General features: G+C 36.9%; 1 protein-coding gene across 4 annotated transcripts; it reads left to right on the top strand.

Moving 5' to 3' along the window:
• Window positions 1-967: 967 nt before the first annotated feature.
• On the top strand, window positions 968-17,540 carry parvb (parvin, beta). 4 transcript variants are annotated; one of them, XM_046859354.1, is made up of 13 exons: window positions 968-1,237; window positions 10,538-10,627; window positions 11,959-12,029; window positions 12,203-12,305; window positions 13,726-13,866; window positions 13,980-14,095; window positions 14,183-14,241; window positions 14,324-14,343; window positions 15,393-15,454; window positions 15,613-15,681; window positions 16,121-16,222; window positions 16,320-16,392; window positions 17,129-17,540. In XM_046859354.1, the coding sequence occupies exons 1-13, from the start codon at window positions 1,126-1,128 to the stop codon at window positions 17,203-17,205; spliced, it is 1,095 nt and encodes a 364-aa protein (XP_046715310.1). In that variant the 5' UTR covers window positions 968-1,125; the 3' UTR covers window positions 17,206-17,540. The 4 variants fall into 4 exon arrangements, with proteins under 4 accessions (XP_046715310.1, XP_046715312.1, XP_046715311.1 ...); XM_046859356.1 differs by lacking the exon at window positions 968-1,237 and adding an exon at window positions 7,608-7,738; XM_046859355.1 differs by lacking the exons at window positions 968-1,237; window positions 17,129-17,540 and adding exons at window positions 9,490-9,601; window positions 16,791-17,110.

Below are 17,540 nucleotides of genomic sequence, written 5' to 3'. Positions count from 1 at the left end.
ACCTAAAAGCTTGTTATTGAAAGGTGGAATATAACTGGAGAACCTGGAGGAAACCTGTAAACTGCACTTAGATTAACCTAATAACATTTAATTACATTTAGATTGTTACTGGGGATTGTTACATTACTGAATGCACAGAAAGGTTTGTTGGTCTCACATTGTCAGCATATACGATCAACCTGGAAAGCAGGTCTGCTGTCAGTCGAAAAGAAATGCTTTAAATAAAATTTCTTTGGACTGGTCGCATGATATGTTTCTTTTCAACATTAAACTCTTTGCACAGTTGAAGAGTCATTTTATTATTTTTTTAACAGTGTTTTTTTTCCTCATGGAGGTTTATTTACAAGTAATATTTAGAAAATATTTTTCAATATTTTTCATGTAGAAAAGTCAGTTAAATAATAAAAAAAAAGTATACTTGATAAATATAGTATAAATAATTTATGCAAGAACTAGCTACGTATTTATTTGATGAGATCCCCACAGACATGCACACACTGGGAGATGGTGGGATATGGTGTATATATACTGTAGACCAGTTGCTTGTTAGTTTCAGTGAAGAGAAAAAGTAATGATACAGAATACAGGGACACATTATACAGTTGTGCACTTCTGTATATGTTTGAGATGGTGACGATCTTTTGGCTATATAGTGTATTACTGTTTGCACTTTCTGCTGACTCATGGGGAAAGTATCCTGATTGAGAGAAATGGTTTGGTAGTTAGGAATAAATCAAGCCATCAGTGTTCTTTGTGTAATATAACAGTAGTAAAAGTTATTGTGTTGTAATGATTCTTGTAACTAATTTCCCTGCTTAGCATAAATATGTATATTATTTGGGACTTAACTGTCAATACTGTTAAAACGAGACAGGTAGAGATGCATGTAAACTTGGCCAATAGGTTAATCAGGTTTATGGCCATTTTGGCCTTCCACAAATCAGCCGCTGACGATATAATCGGTACCCCCTTCACTGTTCATCCTAATGCGGGCGCTGGTCATGTCCGAGTTGCTGTAGAGCTTTGAAGTGCCGCCTCTTTCTGCTCTCTTGGTGTCTCGGAGCTCGAGGTTTCCAGATCTGAATCACAGCCCTGAATACAAAGAGAAACCCGGCAGTGTGAGAGATGTCCTCAACCTCGGCCAGATCTGCGGCGCACTCGGGAAAGATAAAGAAGGATGAGTCTTTTCTCGGGAAGCTCGGAGGCACTCTGTCTCGCAAGAAGAAGGCAAAAGAAGGTAAAAGGAAATAATGGTTAACTGTTTTATGACATTTGGGGTGTGGCCATGTTGTGTTACAGTCCGGCTACTGTCCATGGTGCTGTTTTATCCACACTTTATATACAATAGTGTTTAAAACGTGCCATGTCAGGGATCAGGGATCAGTCATCAGTCATCAGTCATGTGTATATGAAAGTTCCTGATATTTAGTGAAAGCACGTGAAGAAGCCAGACTGCAGGCTGCCACTGGTGCTGATCAAATGCACATAAATAGAAACCTATGCCTGGAATTCAGGGGTGTAAAGATTACAGTGATTATTTTTCTGCTTTTGTTTCTGAAGGATCAGAAAAACAACATACAGCAAACACAATTCTAATGGAGTCAGTGATGAATATTTCAATACTTACATATTAACATTAGTTTAACTCCCATTATTTTAATAGTACCCTGCTGTTCTTTGTGAACAGCTGCAAACTGTGTGTGTATGTGTTGGGTGTGTGTGTGTGTGTGTGTGTGTGTGTGTGTGTGTTGGGGTGGGGGTGGGGGTTAATACTGTGATGCTTCAGAGCCACTTCATTCACACATGATTGCCAAACACTTCTCAAGTGAAGTCAAGTGAAGAAGCTTTTATTGTCTTTTTACCCATATATTGCTGACGCAGTACACAGTGAAATGAGACCGTGTTTCTCCAGAACCCTGGTGCTACAAAAAAAAAAAACATAGTGCTACATCACACAACATAGAGCTACATACAGTATACAGAGTTCAGGACTAAAGTAAGTGTCCTCGCCACAAAAAGTGCATCGTGTGCAACTGAGTGCAAACAGGGCAGACAAAAGACAATACAAGACAGTGTGGGACACAAAACACTAAATAGTGCTGACCAGTAAACCTACTGTATAATGTATACAGGATAATGTGCAAAAGAGAGAAGTATAAACAAGAGTGTTTTTGTAAACATAAACACAATGTTTTGCAAAAAACAGCAAGAGCAGCTATGAAGAGGTGCAAAAGAGCATGTAAACAGTATAATATCAGTAAATATAATATGGATGAAGACATGGATGTGAATAAATTGAAATGAGTATAAGTGTATGTTGAGTTCAGGTTGTAACAGTTCTTTAAATAAGAGGTCTCACTGTTAATAAGCAGATTCAATTGCATTAAACAAAAGTGTTTTTTCTTTTTTACCAGTACACACTTTGAAAACTGTTTGGAAGCCTGTAATAATGCGTGTGTGTGTGTGTGTGTGTGTGTGTGTGTGTGTGTGTGTAACTATCATCACTTCCTCTATGCCTTGGTAATTCTTTTAAAATGAGGAATATTCTAACCATTGTTTTGTCTATCAACAATTAAGTTGCTCAGGAAGTTGTCCTGGTGACAGAAACTCAACGGTGTGACTGTTGGACTAAAATAGCATAGAGACAGGTGGTCTGCTTGTGTCTGGTGCTGGGGTCTTTTCTGTTGTGACCAGGCGAGAGCAGGATTATAATGGAGTAAAGTGTAAACTTTTACATTCTTGAATTATCATCTTTTTTTGTATGTAATTGTTTATTTGTTTTATGCAGTCGTTAATTTAAATGACATACTTGGAAAATTTAAAACAATATCAGATACATTTCAGAGATATAATATGTTTCCACTTTTATCTCTTTAATCCCTGTCTCCTCTGAATGCGAATGTTTTAAGCCCATCAATGCAGAGAACAGCTAGTGGCCTCAGAGTAGTGAAAGTACTCAAAACCAAAAGTTGGTGAATTCCTGACCATCATATCATCTATTCATGTTGAACATTCAATTCCGCCTTTATAATACAAACCTCCACGCTTCTGGAATGCCTTTCCACTAGGTTTAGCAGTGTGGCTGACCTCATGAATGTCCTTAAGGCTAAATAAACACAACTTCCCACTTCTCCAAGAGCAATAGTGAGGTTATGAGGAGGACCAGGGTGCTCTCACCATTTCAGTTCATTTCGAAGGTGTTCAGTAGGGTCAGAGCTCTGTGCAGGATGCTCAAGATCTTCCAGTTCAACCAACTGCAACCATGTTTTCATGGAGCTCACTTTGTGTACAGTAGCATTCTCATAATGGCAGTGCCACAGTATACAGAGACACGTATGGGTCTGATGGTCAGGTATCCACAAGCCTTCTGCTATGTAGTGTATTAATGTTTACACTTTGTGCTTGAAAAGGGACTTATGGCGTGAACTGTTTCATGTAATTTAAATGGGTTTAATGCTTTGATGCAGCTTGGAAAAAGAGGCATAGGTTTTCTCACATTTAATTAAAATGCCTCTCTTTTCGACATTTAATCACAATTTTGGTGACTCCAAGATGTCTATGAATAAAATGAAAAAAAAACAAGACAGTTTGAGATAAATATAAAGAGGATATTTAAATGCAAATACAAGAAAATTCATTTAGTGATACAGCTTTCCTGAACAAGCATTCAGTGTTCTTCATGTAATATAACCAGAGGTGGCAAAAGTATACACATCGTTTATTTAAGTAGAAGTGCAGATACTCATTTTTAAAAGACTCCAGTAAAAGTTGAAGTACTGATTATACTTTTTTACTCAAGTTAAAGTAAAGAGGTTTGGGCTCTGACATGTAAAAAGTAGCCGTTACTACACCTGTTTTAGTGTCACGCTGGTAATATATATATACACTATATTTCCAAAAGTATTGGGTCACCTGGTCATGAGTACGGTATGTGATTATTGAGCATCACATTCCACATTTAGCCCCAATTTACTCTTATAATTCCCTCCACTCTTCTGGGAAGATGTTCCACTAGATTTTGGAGTGTTTTATGGATATTTGTGTTCATCATTTACAAGTGTGTTAGTAAAGGCAGGTACTGATGTAGGTGAGGAGACCTGGGGTGCAGTCAGTGTTCACATTCATCCCAAAGGTGTTCAGTAGGGATGAGATCAGAGCTCTATAGCAGGCCACTCAAGATCTTCCTCTCCAAAGCATGGAAACCAGATCTTCAAGGAGCTCACTTTGTGCACAGGGGCTTTACCATGCTGGAGCAGGTTTGGGTTTCCAAGTTCAAGCGAATGCAACATTTTATTATCGCGTATCTAAAGACTAAATCTAAAATTGATTGGCTGGAAACGGTGCTCAATTAGAAGAAATAATACTAAAAGTAACGAGCTGGTTTGAAAATGTAAGATGTAGAAAGTACAGATAATTGTGTAAAAATTTAATTAGTGCAATTAAAATGTGGTCCAAAAATAAACAGTGGAGTAAAATACTGATACCAGAAAAATGTGAAGTATTTTGAAGTATTTGTACTGTGTTACTTCTCACCTCTGAATATAACACTGCTGCAAGTTATGATGTAATGAGATTTTGCCAGTCAATAAAGGATCTTGTTTATACTTTCAATTCTTTACATATGATATTTTTGTCAACCAAAATGTATATAAAATATTGATATATTAGCTGGTTAATGTCCACTTTGGCTTTAAGACTGATGTTGTATGTTCTTTTATATGGTATTGGGAAGTTCTGTGTATTGAACTGGGTTGATTATGGCTCCTTGCCCTCATTACCATCATTCAGTTATTCTTATATTCCTTCTGTGAACATTCATACTGAGTGTCTGAGAAGGAACTGATAATGACCAGGATACCATCATGAAAGCATTCATCCCCTGGCTGGAAACAAATCTAGGGTGGTATGTTGCTTTTGGTCAGTGGTGGAAAAATTATGTTTATTTAAACAAACATTAAAGACTGAAGCAAAACAAAGATTAGCTCTATCTTAAATCTCAAAGCTTTATAGTTGCATTCCTGCTGAATTTGCAGTTTTGGTGATTATAATCTCTCTGCCATCTGCTTTTTTCTTGCTGGTTTCTTTCTTATTGTTTGTAGAATATAGCCAAATGTTTGTGGACACCTTCTGATAACACTCATACGTTCTTTATGGTCATTGCAACTTTACTGGCACAATCAGTGAGGCAGATCCCCACAGACAAACTTCATCCCCAATCAGTCTATAACCATTTGGTCATATAGTTTATAAAACTCGAAGAAGACCTCAGAGTTGACTTTATTATTCTGATGAGTTTGATGACCCTCCCAAACCTTTACTCCTGTTCTTCTCAACAGAAGTGTTTACGTGCACCTACACTTTCAAGAGTTTTTTCACGAAAGCACACAGTTTATCTGTGTGGTGATGGAGTTATATTATAATTATCATTTAGTTTTTGTGTTAATGTATGCTTTGGAATGTTGTCCTGCTGTGTGTAGTTGGTACCGAGTTGTAATATAAATATATATTATATAATTATATTCTCTTCAGTGCACTGGTTCCTTTTAGAAAAAAAAAAACGATTGCACAGCATGATGTAACTCCCTGTGACTCACATTTTGGGTGGTGCTGGTGGTTTGGAGTATTTATATTAAAACTCTTAGCTATTTTCTGAACATTATGGGCAACCAGTTGAAGTTTTGTTTATATGAGAAAAATACACTCCTCTACTGTTGATATCTCATGAGCGTGTTAGGCTGGTTTTGAGGTCAGGACAGCTTGTAGGACTCTGTATAAAATTTCTTACATACACTGGGATCATTTTATTCTATATTCAGATTTCTTCAAAAAAGCTTTTTGTGTCAGTGTTATGTTTTGTTGTCTTGGGGTTGTGTGTGTGTGTGTGTGTGTGTGTGTGTGTGTGTATTGAATAATTAAAATCAGACTGGTCAAACTGGGAATATTTAGTCAAACAGTCTGTAGATGGACACCTCAGAACATTTCTAATAGATAACAGGCTCTAAAAACAGTGAGTGATCGCAAGAGAGTAGCGATGTAGCGGGAGAGAAAAACAGAGTATATACCGATTGCTCTCAGGTTCTGCTTACTAGACCTATCAGATTTCTTGGTGGGTGGTATTTATTTTCAGCATCTCTCTGTCTCTTAAGTTCATCTTTCAGTTCAGTGTGCCAGTGTAATTTCCTGCAGCAACGTGGCAGTGTGTACAAAACAAGACCAGACTACCTCATTGAATGTCTGACTGGAGTTTGAGTGGTTTGAAATTTTATTACGAATGTACTTACAGTGTCACAGCTTTTCTGGACACTTCTATGCTAATGAAAAAGTAATTCTTTGTTGTTGACACATAACATTTGGCTTATTTTTATGCTCAGTCATTTCAACAGCATAACAGGGGCAATGTGATTAGTACCAAAATGTAATGCAAGGTGTGTTGAAGTCAATGCACAGTGACAAGACCCACATTTAGCCTTAAATATATTGTCTGACTAATAGCCACACTTGCAAATTAGTAAATCACAATAAATAATCACAGTGCAGAAAATGTCAGTCCCTTCTGTACAACTTATGTTCTCTTTGTTTTGTGAAAGCTCAAAAAAACCTACAGTATTTCACAAAAGTAAGTGCACCCCATCACATTTCAGCAACCATTTTATTACAGTTTATGTTCTGAAGGGACAAAACTATATAAATGGAACTTAGATACAGTGTGCCGTTTGTGTATCAGTACAGATTTACTGTCCTCTAAAAAGAACTCAACATACAGCCATTATTGTCTAAATAACGGCCAACTAAAGTGAGTGCACCCTCAGTGAACGTGTCAAAGCAGTGTCCAAAGTGTGAGTATTGTGTGTGAGCACATTGATATCCAGCACTGCTTTATTTCCTCCTGGGTGTGGAATTCACCAGAGCTGCACAGGTTGTTGCTGGGATCCTCTTCCACTCCTCCATAATGACACCATGGAGCTGCTGGATGTTGGACACATGCCGCTTCGCCACATTCCCCTTGAGGATCCTGACAAGTGCTCAATAGGGTTCAGGTCTGGAGATATACTTTACCACTCCAGCATCTTCACCTTCAGTTTCAACAAGTTTATCTCGGTCTCATTAGAACACAGGACGTGGTTCCAGTAATTCATGCTCTTGGACAGGTCGTCTTCAGCAAACTGTTTGTGGGTTTTCTAGTGAGCAGCTTCAGAAGAGGCTCCTTCTGGGACGATGGCCTGCAATCCGACTTGTTGCAGTGTGAGCGTACGGTCTGAGCACTGACGAGTGGACCCTCGCCTTCTGCCACCTCTAAAGCAGCGCTGCAGCACTCATGCGTCTGTTTTTTGTATATGAAAGACACAAAGTATATTTAAAAAATAATTATTCACCCTTTTAATCACATCGTTTAAAGATAGCAGCATTTTGGTTTTTGTACATGTGGTTATTCAAAGATATTTTGAAATAAAATGTGTGTGAATTGATGTTGAAATGTGGTTACAGGCAACTAGTTTAGCAAACATTAGCACAGACCATAAATTATTCCTTTTAACAGAAATTCAACAGATGCTCTCACAGCTGCATTTCCTAATTCACACACTTTTTTCTGAGATAAGCATGGAGGAACTACGTCTGTCAGCTATCACTCTAAATTCTAGCCAGTTGTACAATATAAATGCAAGTCACTGCTTTCCGCATTCTTGCAGTCGAATTTGCTCGTGTTTATTGAAAGTAGTGACAGAAGAAAATTACAAAAGTAAGTTATCTTTATATCTTTTAAACTGGTATATTTGATCCACTGCTTTTAACTTTCAACTTTTTTTAGTTTTTAGACATAAATGACTATTATTGTACAGATGTGTTAATGTTTCTTATAGAATTCATTAGAAAACACTCTGTAATTCAGCACATTCTGTGCTCTGTTGCTCATTTGCCAGTTATGTGTCAAATCTAACCAGCCGCTCAGCAAAAACATCCAGAGCTACATTTATGTTGACTCGGAGTATGTGTCCAATCTCAAATAGCTTTTAATGTTTTTTGTTTTTTCTAGAACGTCTTCATAATGACAAGATGAAAATATTGTTTGACTGAAATTTAATATTTTATGTACGGTAGCTTGATCACATCACACAAATTCAAGTGTCAGTATATTTAAAAAAGTAAAAGTGAGCAAATTTTTTTTATTATCGATCATTGAGGATATTATAGAACACATTTAACTATCGGATTTATTTCCAGACGGATTTGCAAAATTGTAATTGTATTAAATCTTAATAGAAATAAATAGTTCAATAAATAAAACATACTCGGTATAGGAATAAGACTACTGTAACCATGAAATGAAATCTGTGATAAATAAGCTTGGAATTTTTAATTGTATTTAAAAATATGTCTTATGGATGTATTAGTTGAATTTACTTAGAATTCAAGGTATTTTACTTGCTATGATTTTTGCAGTGCAGCTTCTTAGATCTGTTCAAGGTGTGAGTCTGAAGACAAGCGCAAGAAATAGTGAAAATCTGATCTGGAGTCAGTAGCTGCTGTAAATATCCTGCTTAAAACCAGTCTTTGTATTGATTTGGACTGGCTGTAAGTGGTGCTTTGTGAAAGTGCAGTTAGACGTAGCCTCTGCTGCACTTTGCTAATAGATTTGAACATGGAATTGGTTTCACAAGATTAAGCCTTCATTGCTTTTAGGGATATTTGTGGCTGAACAGTCAGCAAAGGTTTGCTAATTAATTTAACATTTTAAATGAAATGGTCACTTCAGGGCAGCATGAATCAGGGAAAATAGACTGAATAAAATGAGAGAAAAAGAGAGAGAGAGACTAAAATGCTTTGGTGGGACCTTAAGAGAGCTGTGCAGAAACAAATGCCCTCAATGAACTGAAGCAACATTGTAAAGACGTGAGTTAAAATTCCTCCACAATAATGAGAGAAAATGATAAAGTCATTCAGAGCAGGAGTTATCAAGTTATTGCTGCTAGATGTGTTTCTTCTGGTTTTCCACATATGGCTACTCTATTTTGGCTTGATTTTTGAAAAAAGAAACAATGCCATTGTAACATGTCATGTGTTGTGGGTGTACTTATGGGGGTATACTTTTATTTTCACATTATATATATATATATATATATATATATATATATATATATATATATATATATATATATATATTATACATAAATATATCGTGATTTGTTTAATTGTTATTTAAAATAAAACAATGTTGTTGTCTACAAGGACATATCCACATTTCGAGTATCCATGCTTTGGTGTCATGTAGGATTCAGCCATTCTGCACATGCAGCCATGTTATGATTTTCTAGCTGTTCCTGTTCCCCCCCCGCCATCTCTTACTGAAACAGGAGCAGCAGAGTAGGGGGTTGTGCAGGGACAGAAATAACGCATGCAATAGCTGGATTCAATGCCATAGCCCCACAAACAGCAGCCTGCTGAATGTGTGCATGGACACACACACACACACACACACACACACACACCCACGCACCCACACACACCCTTTATTCCGTCAGTTTCTTGATTGTACCTGCTGGATTCCGGATTGTATTTTACGATATGGCTGGGCTACTGTGTGGGACTAAGAGAAAAAAGCAAGGTAGTGTTGTGTTCAAGTGAATCAGTGAATGAAGATGATGTTTTAAGTTGTTTGATTATGTGAAGGTCCTGCATATTAAACAGTTAGTTTGAGTCTATGTGTGATGCTGCTCAACAGACTTCACATAGAATGCCTGATGTTTTTGCTCTACTGCATGGACTAGTGCGACACAATTCCAAAATTGTGTGATGATTTATACCCAGCAAGCCTGTTTTCCCTGGTATATCAGATTAGTTTGTGTCCAGAGCTAGAGGGCACAGAGATTATCTATACAGTGCAGCCAATTTTGGAGGAAATAGCATAATTATGATAAATGCTTAGGCTGTAATTACAGAGGAAATGCCAGTTTGCTCCAGTATACACTACATGCTCCTCCTGTAAGCCTCTGGGTAAATCTATAAGTACAGGACTAAAGGATTTCATGTTCTGAGATTATGTTTGTAGTTTGTAACTTCAGTTTTGAAGTTTGAAAAGTAAAGAGGTAAAAAAAATAATTTAGCTTGTAAACTTTATAACACTTATAATATCATGACCTCAGAGGGTGTGGTTTTGTTTCGGTTGAAAATAAATAGTATGATGATATGAATCTCTGCACCATAGGATACGGTGACAGAGACATAGGAAAGGGATTCGGCACACTATAGGACCGAACTGGAAGTGAGATCACATTTCTGCCCCTGTGAATAGCTATTAGCCTCCTCCTAAGAAAAGGGAAGAGAGAAAAGGGGAAATATGGATGATTTGGTTGTCAGGCAGTAAAGTCTTCGTGACTAATTCTGAATGGAATAAATAAAGTTACGGTTCAGTTCAGGTTCCGCATGCCGGTTATCTTCTCATAATAAGATTTTACTACATTTTCACAATTCTGAAAATGCTGGAGAAATTCCTAATTGTTTAAATGTGGTACCAACATTCTGTCTGATATTTTGTCTTTAGTGAGTGACCTTCAGGAAGAGGGGAAGTATGCCATTAACGCTCCACTCCTCCCTGCCAGTACCGACCTGCTCCCGGAGGACATGCTGCTAGGTAACATACTGCTCCATCCTAATCGATTCAAATCCATTTATTCTCTTACTGCTGGGAGAGGTTTAAACACACACCACCATCATCTGGATTCTCAGCTCATTTACTATAGCCAAGGATTATTTTTATTTTTGCTATTGCAATCAATCTTATTTAAGTACCTCTGAAATGTTATAGAAAAAGGTCAATCTCACACCTTTCGATTCGATCTACAGCTTTAAAAGAGCATGTTTGATGTTAAGTTTTACTTTAACTTTAGTTGTGTGTACACAAATGAATGGACAAAGCAGTAACACAAAGCAGTAACACAAAGCAGTAACACAAAGCAGTAACACAAATGAATGGACAAAACAGTAAATGCTTTTTAAATGTTCTCTGTGTGGAAAATTTCAAATATTAAATATCTGAGAACTTCTTACTGACTTATTTGCCGCCACTTCAAATTTTCATTGTTTCGTGTTATTTTTGAAGAAATGTTATTTGTTTCAGCTCTACATCTGAAGAAACAAATTTAGATCAGATTTCAGTTCACTGCCATTTGGCAATATTAAGTAATTTTTCTTTGGTAACATCAGTCATTTTGAGAACACACCTTTTTTCAGCATTACATCTGAGTCACAGAAAAGCGGAAAAGCATATCTGTGTCTTTACATAGAAACAAGCAGTAATGAGTCACTGCCAAAGCTAATTTTGGGTCTGACTGGAAGTTGTGTAGGTACTATCTATCTATCTATCTATCTATCTATCTATCTATCTATCTATCTATCTATCTATCTATCTATCTATCTATCTATCTATCTATCTATCTATCTGTTTATCTATCTATCTGTTTATCTGTCTGTCTGTCTGTCTGTCTTCAATTCAATTCAATTCATGTTTATTTGTATTGCGCTTTTAACAGTGAACATTGTCTCAAAGCAGCTTTACACAGATAATGTGGTGATTAAAAGTGATGTTCTTTATAAGTGTAAGTTTGTCCCTGATGAACTGTGGTGGTGACTGTGGTGAAGGAAAAACTCCCTGAGATGGCATAAGGAAGAAACATTGAAAGGAACCAGACTTAAGAGGAAACCCATCCTCATCTGGGTTGCACTGAATGTATCTTCCAATCTTCCATGTTAGAAAAGTTGTTTTCTAAACAGAAACAATCAGATTTCCTTCTTAACAAAAAAAGGCTTCTGCCCATGTGACAAACCACCAAAAGGTGGTGTGAAGAACTCATTTTTCAAAAACTCATCAACCATTCAAAACCATGAACACTGAGGGAAAACAGTGATTATACACCTGATTTACACGTGATTGTACACTGTCATTATGTTTATTTCTCTTCACAGAGGAAAATGCTGAGAGGATCATGCTAGATCCCACCTCTAGAGAGAATCCCAAATTTAAAGATCTTCAGAAGGTGTGTTTCTCATTCACTTTGCTTGTTTATTGAGTTTTAACTTTCCATCCTATAAAGCATTAGACTTTCTAAATACCCAGAACATGTTGTGTAGTAAAAGCATCTCAGAATGAGTTGTGATGAAGTTCTCAGTGTTACTTTAATAATGATGGTTACTGCTGCGTTAAACCCAGGTTCTGATCGATTGGATCAATAATGAGCTGGAAGAAGAGAGAATCATTGTTAAAGATCTAGAAGAGGATCTCTATGATGGACAGGTCTTACAGAAGCTGTTTGGTAAGAGAATGTATTGAAAGGATGTAAGAAAGAGCAACTAAGAAAAAGCTAGAAATGTACGTTCTATGTAAGTTATTTTACAGTTTTTCTCAGTCGCTTTGGAGCGTTTCTCAGATCAGAAATGAAATTTCAAAACTACTTGTTCAACCGCCACATCTTTTAGTCACTTGTGCACATCATAAGAACATTTCTTGTTGATTTTGATCAAATTGCGAATGCTTCAGTACTTTTATTTAATGGATTGTGTACGAGTGGCTGTTGTTTTTTACATTATCAGTTGTTTATGTTCATGTTGATAAAAATATATTATACTGGCTTCACCTGAATAGTTTTAACCCCAAAACATCTCAGCATCAGTTCATTGTAAACGTCATTGGATGCAAAATTTTTAAACCAGTTGTAAAAATCTTTCATCTACAATTTCTTTTCAACTTTTTTTTTTGTAAATGTGTTGAATTGATGAAATGTGCAGATGAATCTTGAATGTCACTGATGAAGGCAAGTGAACGGCACCAGTTCTCTAAAACAGGTCAACGGTGAACTGAGGATTTTGAGAAAAGTTCAGGCTTTTGCAAGAAATCCAATGTGTTTGTACAAATTATTTGGAGAAATGGTGCACTGGTGTACCAATATTAAGGATGATTTGAGAAAAACTGTAAGAATTTCAATAAATCAATAGTTTATGGTAATTAAAATCCCTGTAACTTGAGATTTTGTTCCATCATTATAAGAGAATCATATTGGACAGCATGCTAACTTGAGTGGAACATTCAGTGCTTTGCTTGAAGCTTACAGCAAACATTTTCTGATATTTTTGAGGGTCTGGGCTGCAGTCATCATTCCAATTCTTCCAAAGGTGTTTAATAGGGTTGAGGTCAACAGTCTAGAGGAGGCCACACAAGATCTTCCATTCTAACCCATGTAAAGCATGGAGCTGACTTTGTTCAGAGGGGCATTGTCATGATGGAACAGCTTTGGGTCTCCTAGTTTCTCCTACTGCATACAATCGTGTGCCTCCAACTTTGTGGTAACAGTTTAGGGGAGGAACTGCATATACAAGAAAAGACGGGTGTCCCAATACTTTTTTCAATATAGTGGATTTTTTTTTTATATCTACTGTACATATACAATCTGTTAGTTACAAATATGTGAGGAATATGTACATTCTATACATTGTTTTTATACATTCTATACATTCCATACAAAACAACCTCTTTTACTCAAACTGCAACTTGCACAATGGACTTGACATGTTCTATGAGTATTACAACAATTCTATGATTGGAACCATGATGACAGTATGGACAATCTCTATAAATGACTACTGTATTTAAATGATTAAATACTCTTTGGGTTTTGGAATTGAATGAGAACGTGTGTGTGTGTGTGTGTGTGTGTGTGTGTGTGTGTGTGTTAACAGAGAAGCTGTCAGGACGTAAGTTGAATGTAGCAGAAGTGACCCAATCAGAAATCGGTCAGAAGCAGAAGCTACAGACGGTACTGGAGGCAGTAAATGAGTTGCTCCGACCTCAAGGATGGACAATAGATTGGGGAGTTGATTGTGAGTACGTTACTGTGAAAAGTTTGTGTCCACCTAAATTATTCACCCAAACATGTTCATCCAAATGAATGAAAGGCTAAATGTTGTGTCATGTTTTTTTTTTTCATCTTCAGCAATCCACTCGAAGAACCTGGTGGCCATCGTGTTCTTGCTGGTGACTCTGGCTATGCACTTTATGGCCCCAATTAGGCTCCCTGAACATGTCGCTGTAAAGGTGGTGGTGGTGAAGGTGTGTAAACTCATCTATTACATAGGCATGCTCATTCCCTTCATTTTTATATGTGAATAATTGTAAAGGTCTTAATTTCTTCTTTAGAAAAAGGAGGGAATCTTACACACGTCACGTATAACAAAAGAACTAACAACTACCACAGAGTGAGTGAAGCAGTTTATTGTCCCTTTTTGACATCTAGGGTCAGTTTTCTGTACAATTTGTGACTCTGTTGTTCTTTTGCAGGATGATGATGGGAAGATTTGGTGAGTAGGAAATATGTTAGTAACCATGAGACAGTTATGTGACAAGACCTCTTAGTAGATTAAATAGGCAAATGTTTGTGGAAACCTGACCATGATATGCATATGGGCTTTTTACACATCCCCTTTTATATTTACTTCTCCTGCTGGAAAACCTCCACTCTAAGCTCTCCAGTGTGGGAATTTGTGTTCATTTATCTACAAGAGAATGAAGGTTCCAGTTTAACCTAAAGCTGTTGAGTGGGTTTAAGGTCCGGGTTTTGGGCAGGACACTAGGGTTCTTCCACTCCAACCATAACAAACTATGTCTTCATTGAGCTTGGCTTCTAGAGAGGAGCATTTTCATAATGTTACAGGTTTGGGCCTCTTAGTTCCACTGAAAGGAAATTGTGATTATACATCATACAAACACAAACGTGTGTTTTCACTTTCCTGGTAACATTTCTCTGAGAAACCATATTTGGTTGTTATGGTCAGGTGACCACAAAAGTTTGGACATATAGTGTATGTGAAAGAGTTGTATAAACATAATGCAATATATATATAGATATACATTTATAATGTACAATCATGTGAAACAAAAGTAAATTTTCTTGAATATTTTGGATTTGAATACCAGGACAATACAAAAATCATCTGCTCCTTATTAGGTCTTTAAATGAGGTAAATAGAACCTCAGATTAAAAACAGCACAGGACATATTATACTGTACCATTATTTCTTTAAATAAATGAAGCTGAAATGGAGAAACGATGTGTGGAAAACTGAATACACATTATGAGTCAGTAGCCTGTAGAAGCATCTTTATCAGTGATGACTTGTAATCGTGATTTGTATGTCTTCATCACTGTGGAGGAACTTTGGCTCGCTCTTCTGTACAATGTTGTATGAGTTTATTGAGGTTTTGTTTACGCACAGGTCAGACAGCATTTCAGTTGGGTCGAGGTCTGGACTTTAATTGGGACAGTGCAACACCTTGATTCTGTTCTTTTTCTGTGGTTCTGTTCTACTTTCTTTTACATGAGTGCACGTATGTTGTATTGTGATTACAGAGAGGGATGCTTTTGACACCTTACTGGATCATGCACCTGACAAACTCAATGTGGTCAAGACGGTAAATCATCCCAGAGTCTAAACTTTTCAGTGCAGAACTATTTTATTTAAGAAGTCATTCAGGGTTATAATGTATTAATAGTAAACAAAGTTAACTTTAAAGTTCAAATTCAACTATTGATATAAATTCATTGATGATGGGTAATTTCTTTTTCTTAGTCTCTGATCACCTTTGTAAATAAACACCTAAACAAGCTGAATCTGGAAGTTACTGAACTGGAGTCACAGGTGAGGCAAACTCTTCTCATCTCATCTTGTCTCGTCTCGTCTCGTCTTTTCTCTTCTCTACTCTTCTCTTCTCGTCACCTCTCTTCTCGTCTCTTCTTGTCTCATCTCGTCACCTCTCTTCTCTTCTCTTCTCATTTCATCTCGTCACCTCTCTTCTCTTCTCTTCTCTTCTCGTCTCATCTCGTCACCTCTCTTCTCTTCTGTTCTCTTCTGTTCTCTTCTCGCCTCATCTCGTCACCTCTTCTTCTCTTCTTCTCTTCTCATTTCATCTCGTCACCTCTTCTTCTCTTCTCGCCTCATCTCGTCACCTCTTCTTCTCTTCTCTTCTCTTCTCTCTCTTCTCTCTCTTCTTCTCTTCTCTTCTTCTCTTCTCTTCTCTTCTCTTCTCTTCTAGATAATAATTGATCTATTTGTGTAAACTATGGATGTGTGTATATAGTTTGCAGATGGTGTGTATCTGGTGCTGCTGATGGGTCTGCTGGAAGGTTACTTTGTACCGCTGTATAACTTTTTTCTCACGCCTGAGAGTTTTGAACAGAAAGTAAGTGTAAAGTTCCTCAGCCGTTTAGCTGCACTGACTGCTCTGTACCATAACAAATGGAATGCTGATGTGTATAATATTTTTGTATGTTATACAGGTGCATAATGTTGCATTCGCGTTTGAGTTGATGCAGGATGGAGGACTGAAGAAACCCAAAGCTCGACCAGAAGGTAATCAACAGTGAATAATTTACTCAGAAAGAATACCAGTGATTTTCATCAATAACATCTGACCTGTAGTATGTAGTTTGGTCAGTAGATGGCGACATGTACAAACTAACCATGCACACTATGTATTTCTTTTCTGGCTTGTAGGATTTGAATAGTTTGGCTAATAACCACAATGTTTAGCCTCTGTCTCAAACTTCAGTAACCAAACCTTCATGTTTGTCTCCTGGATTTATTTCTGACTATTAGAAATTACGATTCACCAACACTAATTCAAATTCAATTAAAATAATGATAGTTCACTGTGTTGAACCTTCTTGTGTGGTTATCAGACCATTAATCTTATTTGACATCACGATAGATAACACATTCTCTGGTCATTCTCTGGAAATTTTTTGCAGCATATAAATAACAGTCACCTGTATCAGAAGCTGAACATATGGTCAGTGACAAGATTTGTGACAGGAAGGCGACGCTTTATTGCACAATTCTCCCCAAGACAGTATTCCTCTGTTGGAGCAGCAGCTCCATTAGCTTGACAATTTGTCAGGTTTGGTCTGTGATGAAGATTGTAGAAGTTAGGAGATGTGACTGTTCAACAGAGACAGACTCGTATATCTTTCCTGCAAACATTTCATGATTTATGGGTCTCAGGGAAAGAAGTGCACCACTCTGGAACTGCTACCAATGTACACTAACACTGCCTTTTGTTGTTATATGCTTTATGAATGTGTTGTAGATGTTGTGAATTTGAACCTGAAGGCTACGCTGAGAGTCCTGTATAACCTCTTCACTAATTATAAAAGTGCTGATTGACAGAGGAAAGAAAGTTTCACTGCGGATCACCGTTTTCCCTGTGCCTCACTGATGCCACATGTCACTGTTTGTATATAAAAACACATATTTACACATGTTGCCTGACTGTTTATGCTCTTATTTAGAAATGCTGCTGCTTTGTCAGAAAGCACTAAATGTAACTCAAATGCTATTATGCATAATTTGTGCAAACTAAGCTTGCTGCTCTCAACAGTGTTACGTTAGAGTACGAAATGCTTGACTTTTTGGATATTATGTTCTGTTTACACTGTGGATTATTCAATGTATAATATATTAAATGAATAATGTATTCTTATTAAACATTAATGTATTTA

This window comes from Silurus meridionalis, chromosome 10, assembly GCF_014805685.1.
Source record: "Silurus meridionalis isolate SWU-2019-XX chromosome 10, ASM1480568v1, whole genome shotgun sequence".
NCBI lineage: Eukaryota > Metazoa > Chordata > Actinopteri > Siluriformes > Siluridae > Silurus > Silurus meridionalis.
The sequence above is the reverse complement of the archived record's forward strand: the minus strand, read 5'-3'. Positions and strand labels throughout refer to the sequence as shown.

What these genes read in the sequence shown, in the direction of transcription:
- parvb (XM_046859354.1), top strand. Translation starts at nt 1,126, where the DNA reads ATGTCCTCAACCTCGGCCAGATCTGCGGCGCACTCGGGAAAGATAAAG. An exon ending in CCCGGAGGACATGCTGCTAG is followed by an intron (nt 10,628 to 11,958) that starts GTAACATACTGC and finishes TTCTCTTCACAG; the next exon opens with AGGAAAATGCTGAGAGGATC. An exon ending in AATAGATTGGGGAGTTGATT is followed by an intron (nt 13,867 to 13,979) that starts GTGAGTACGTTA and finishes TTTCATCTTCAG; the next exon opens with CAATCCACTCGAAGAACCTG.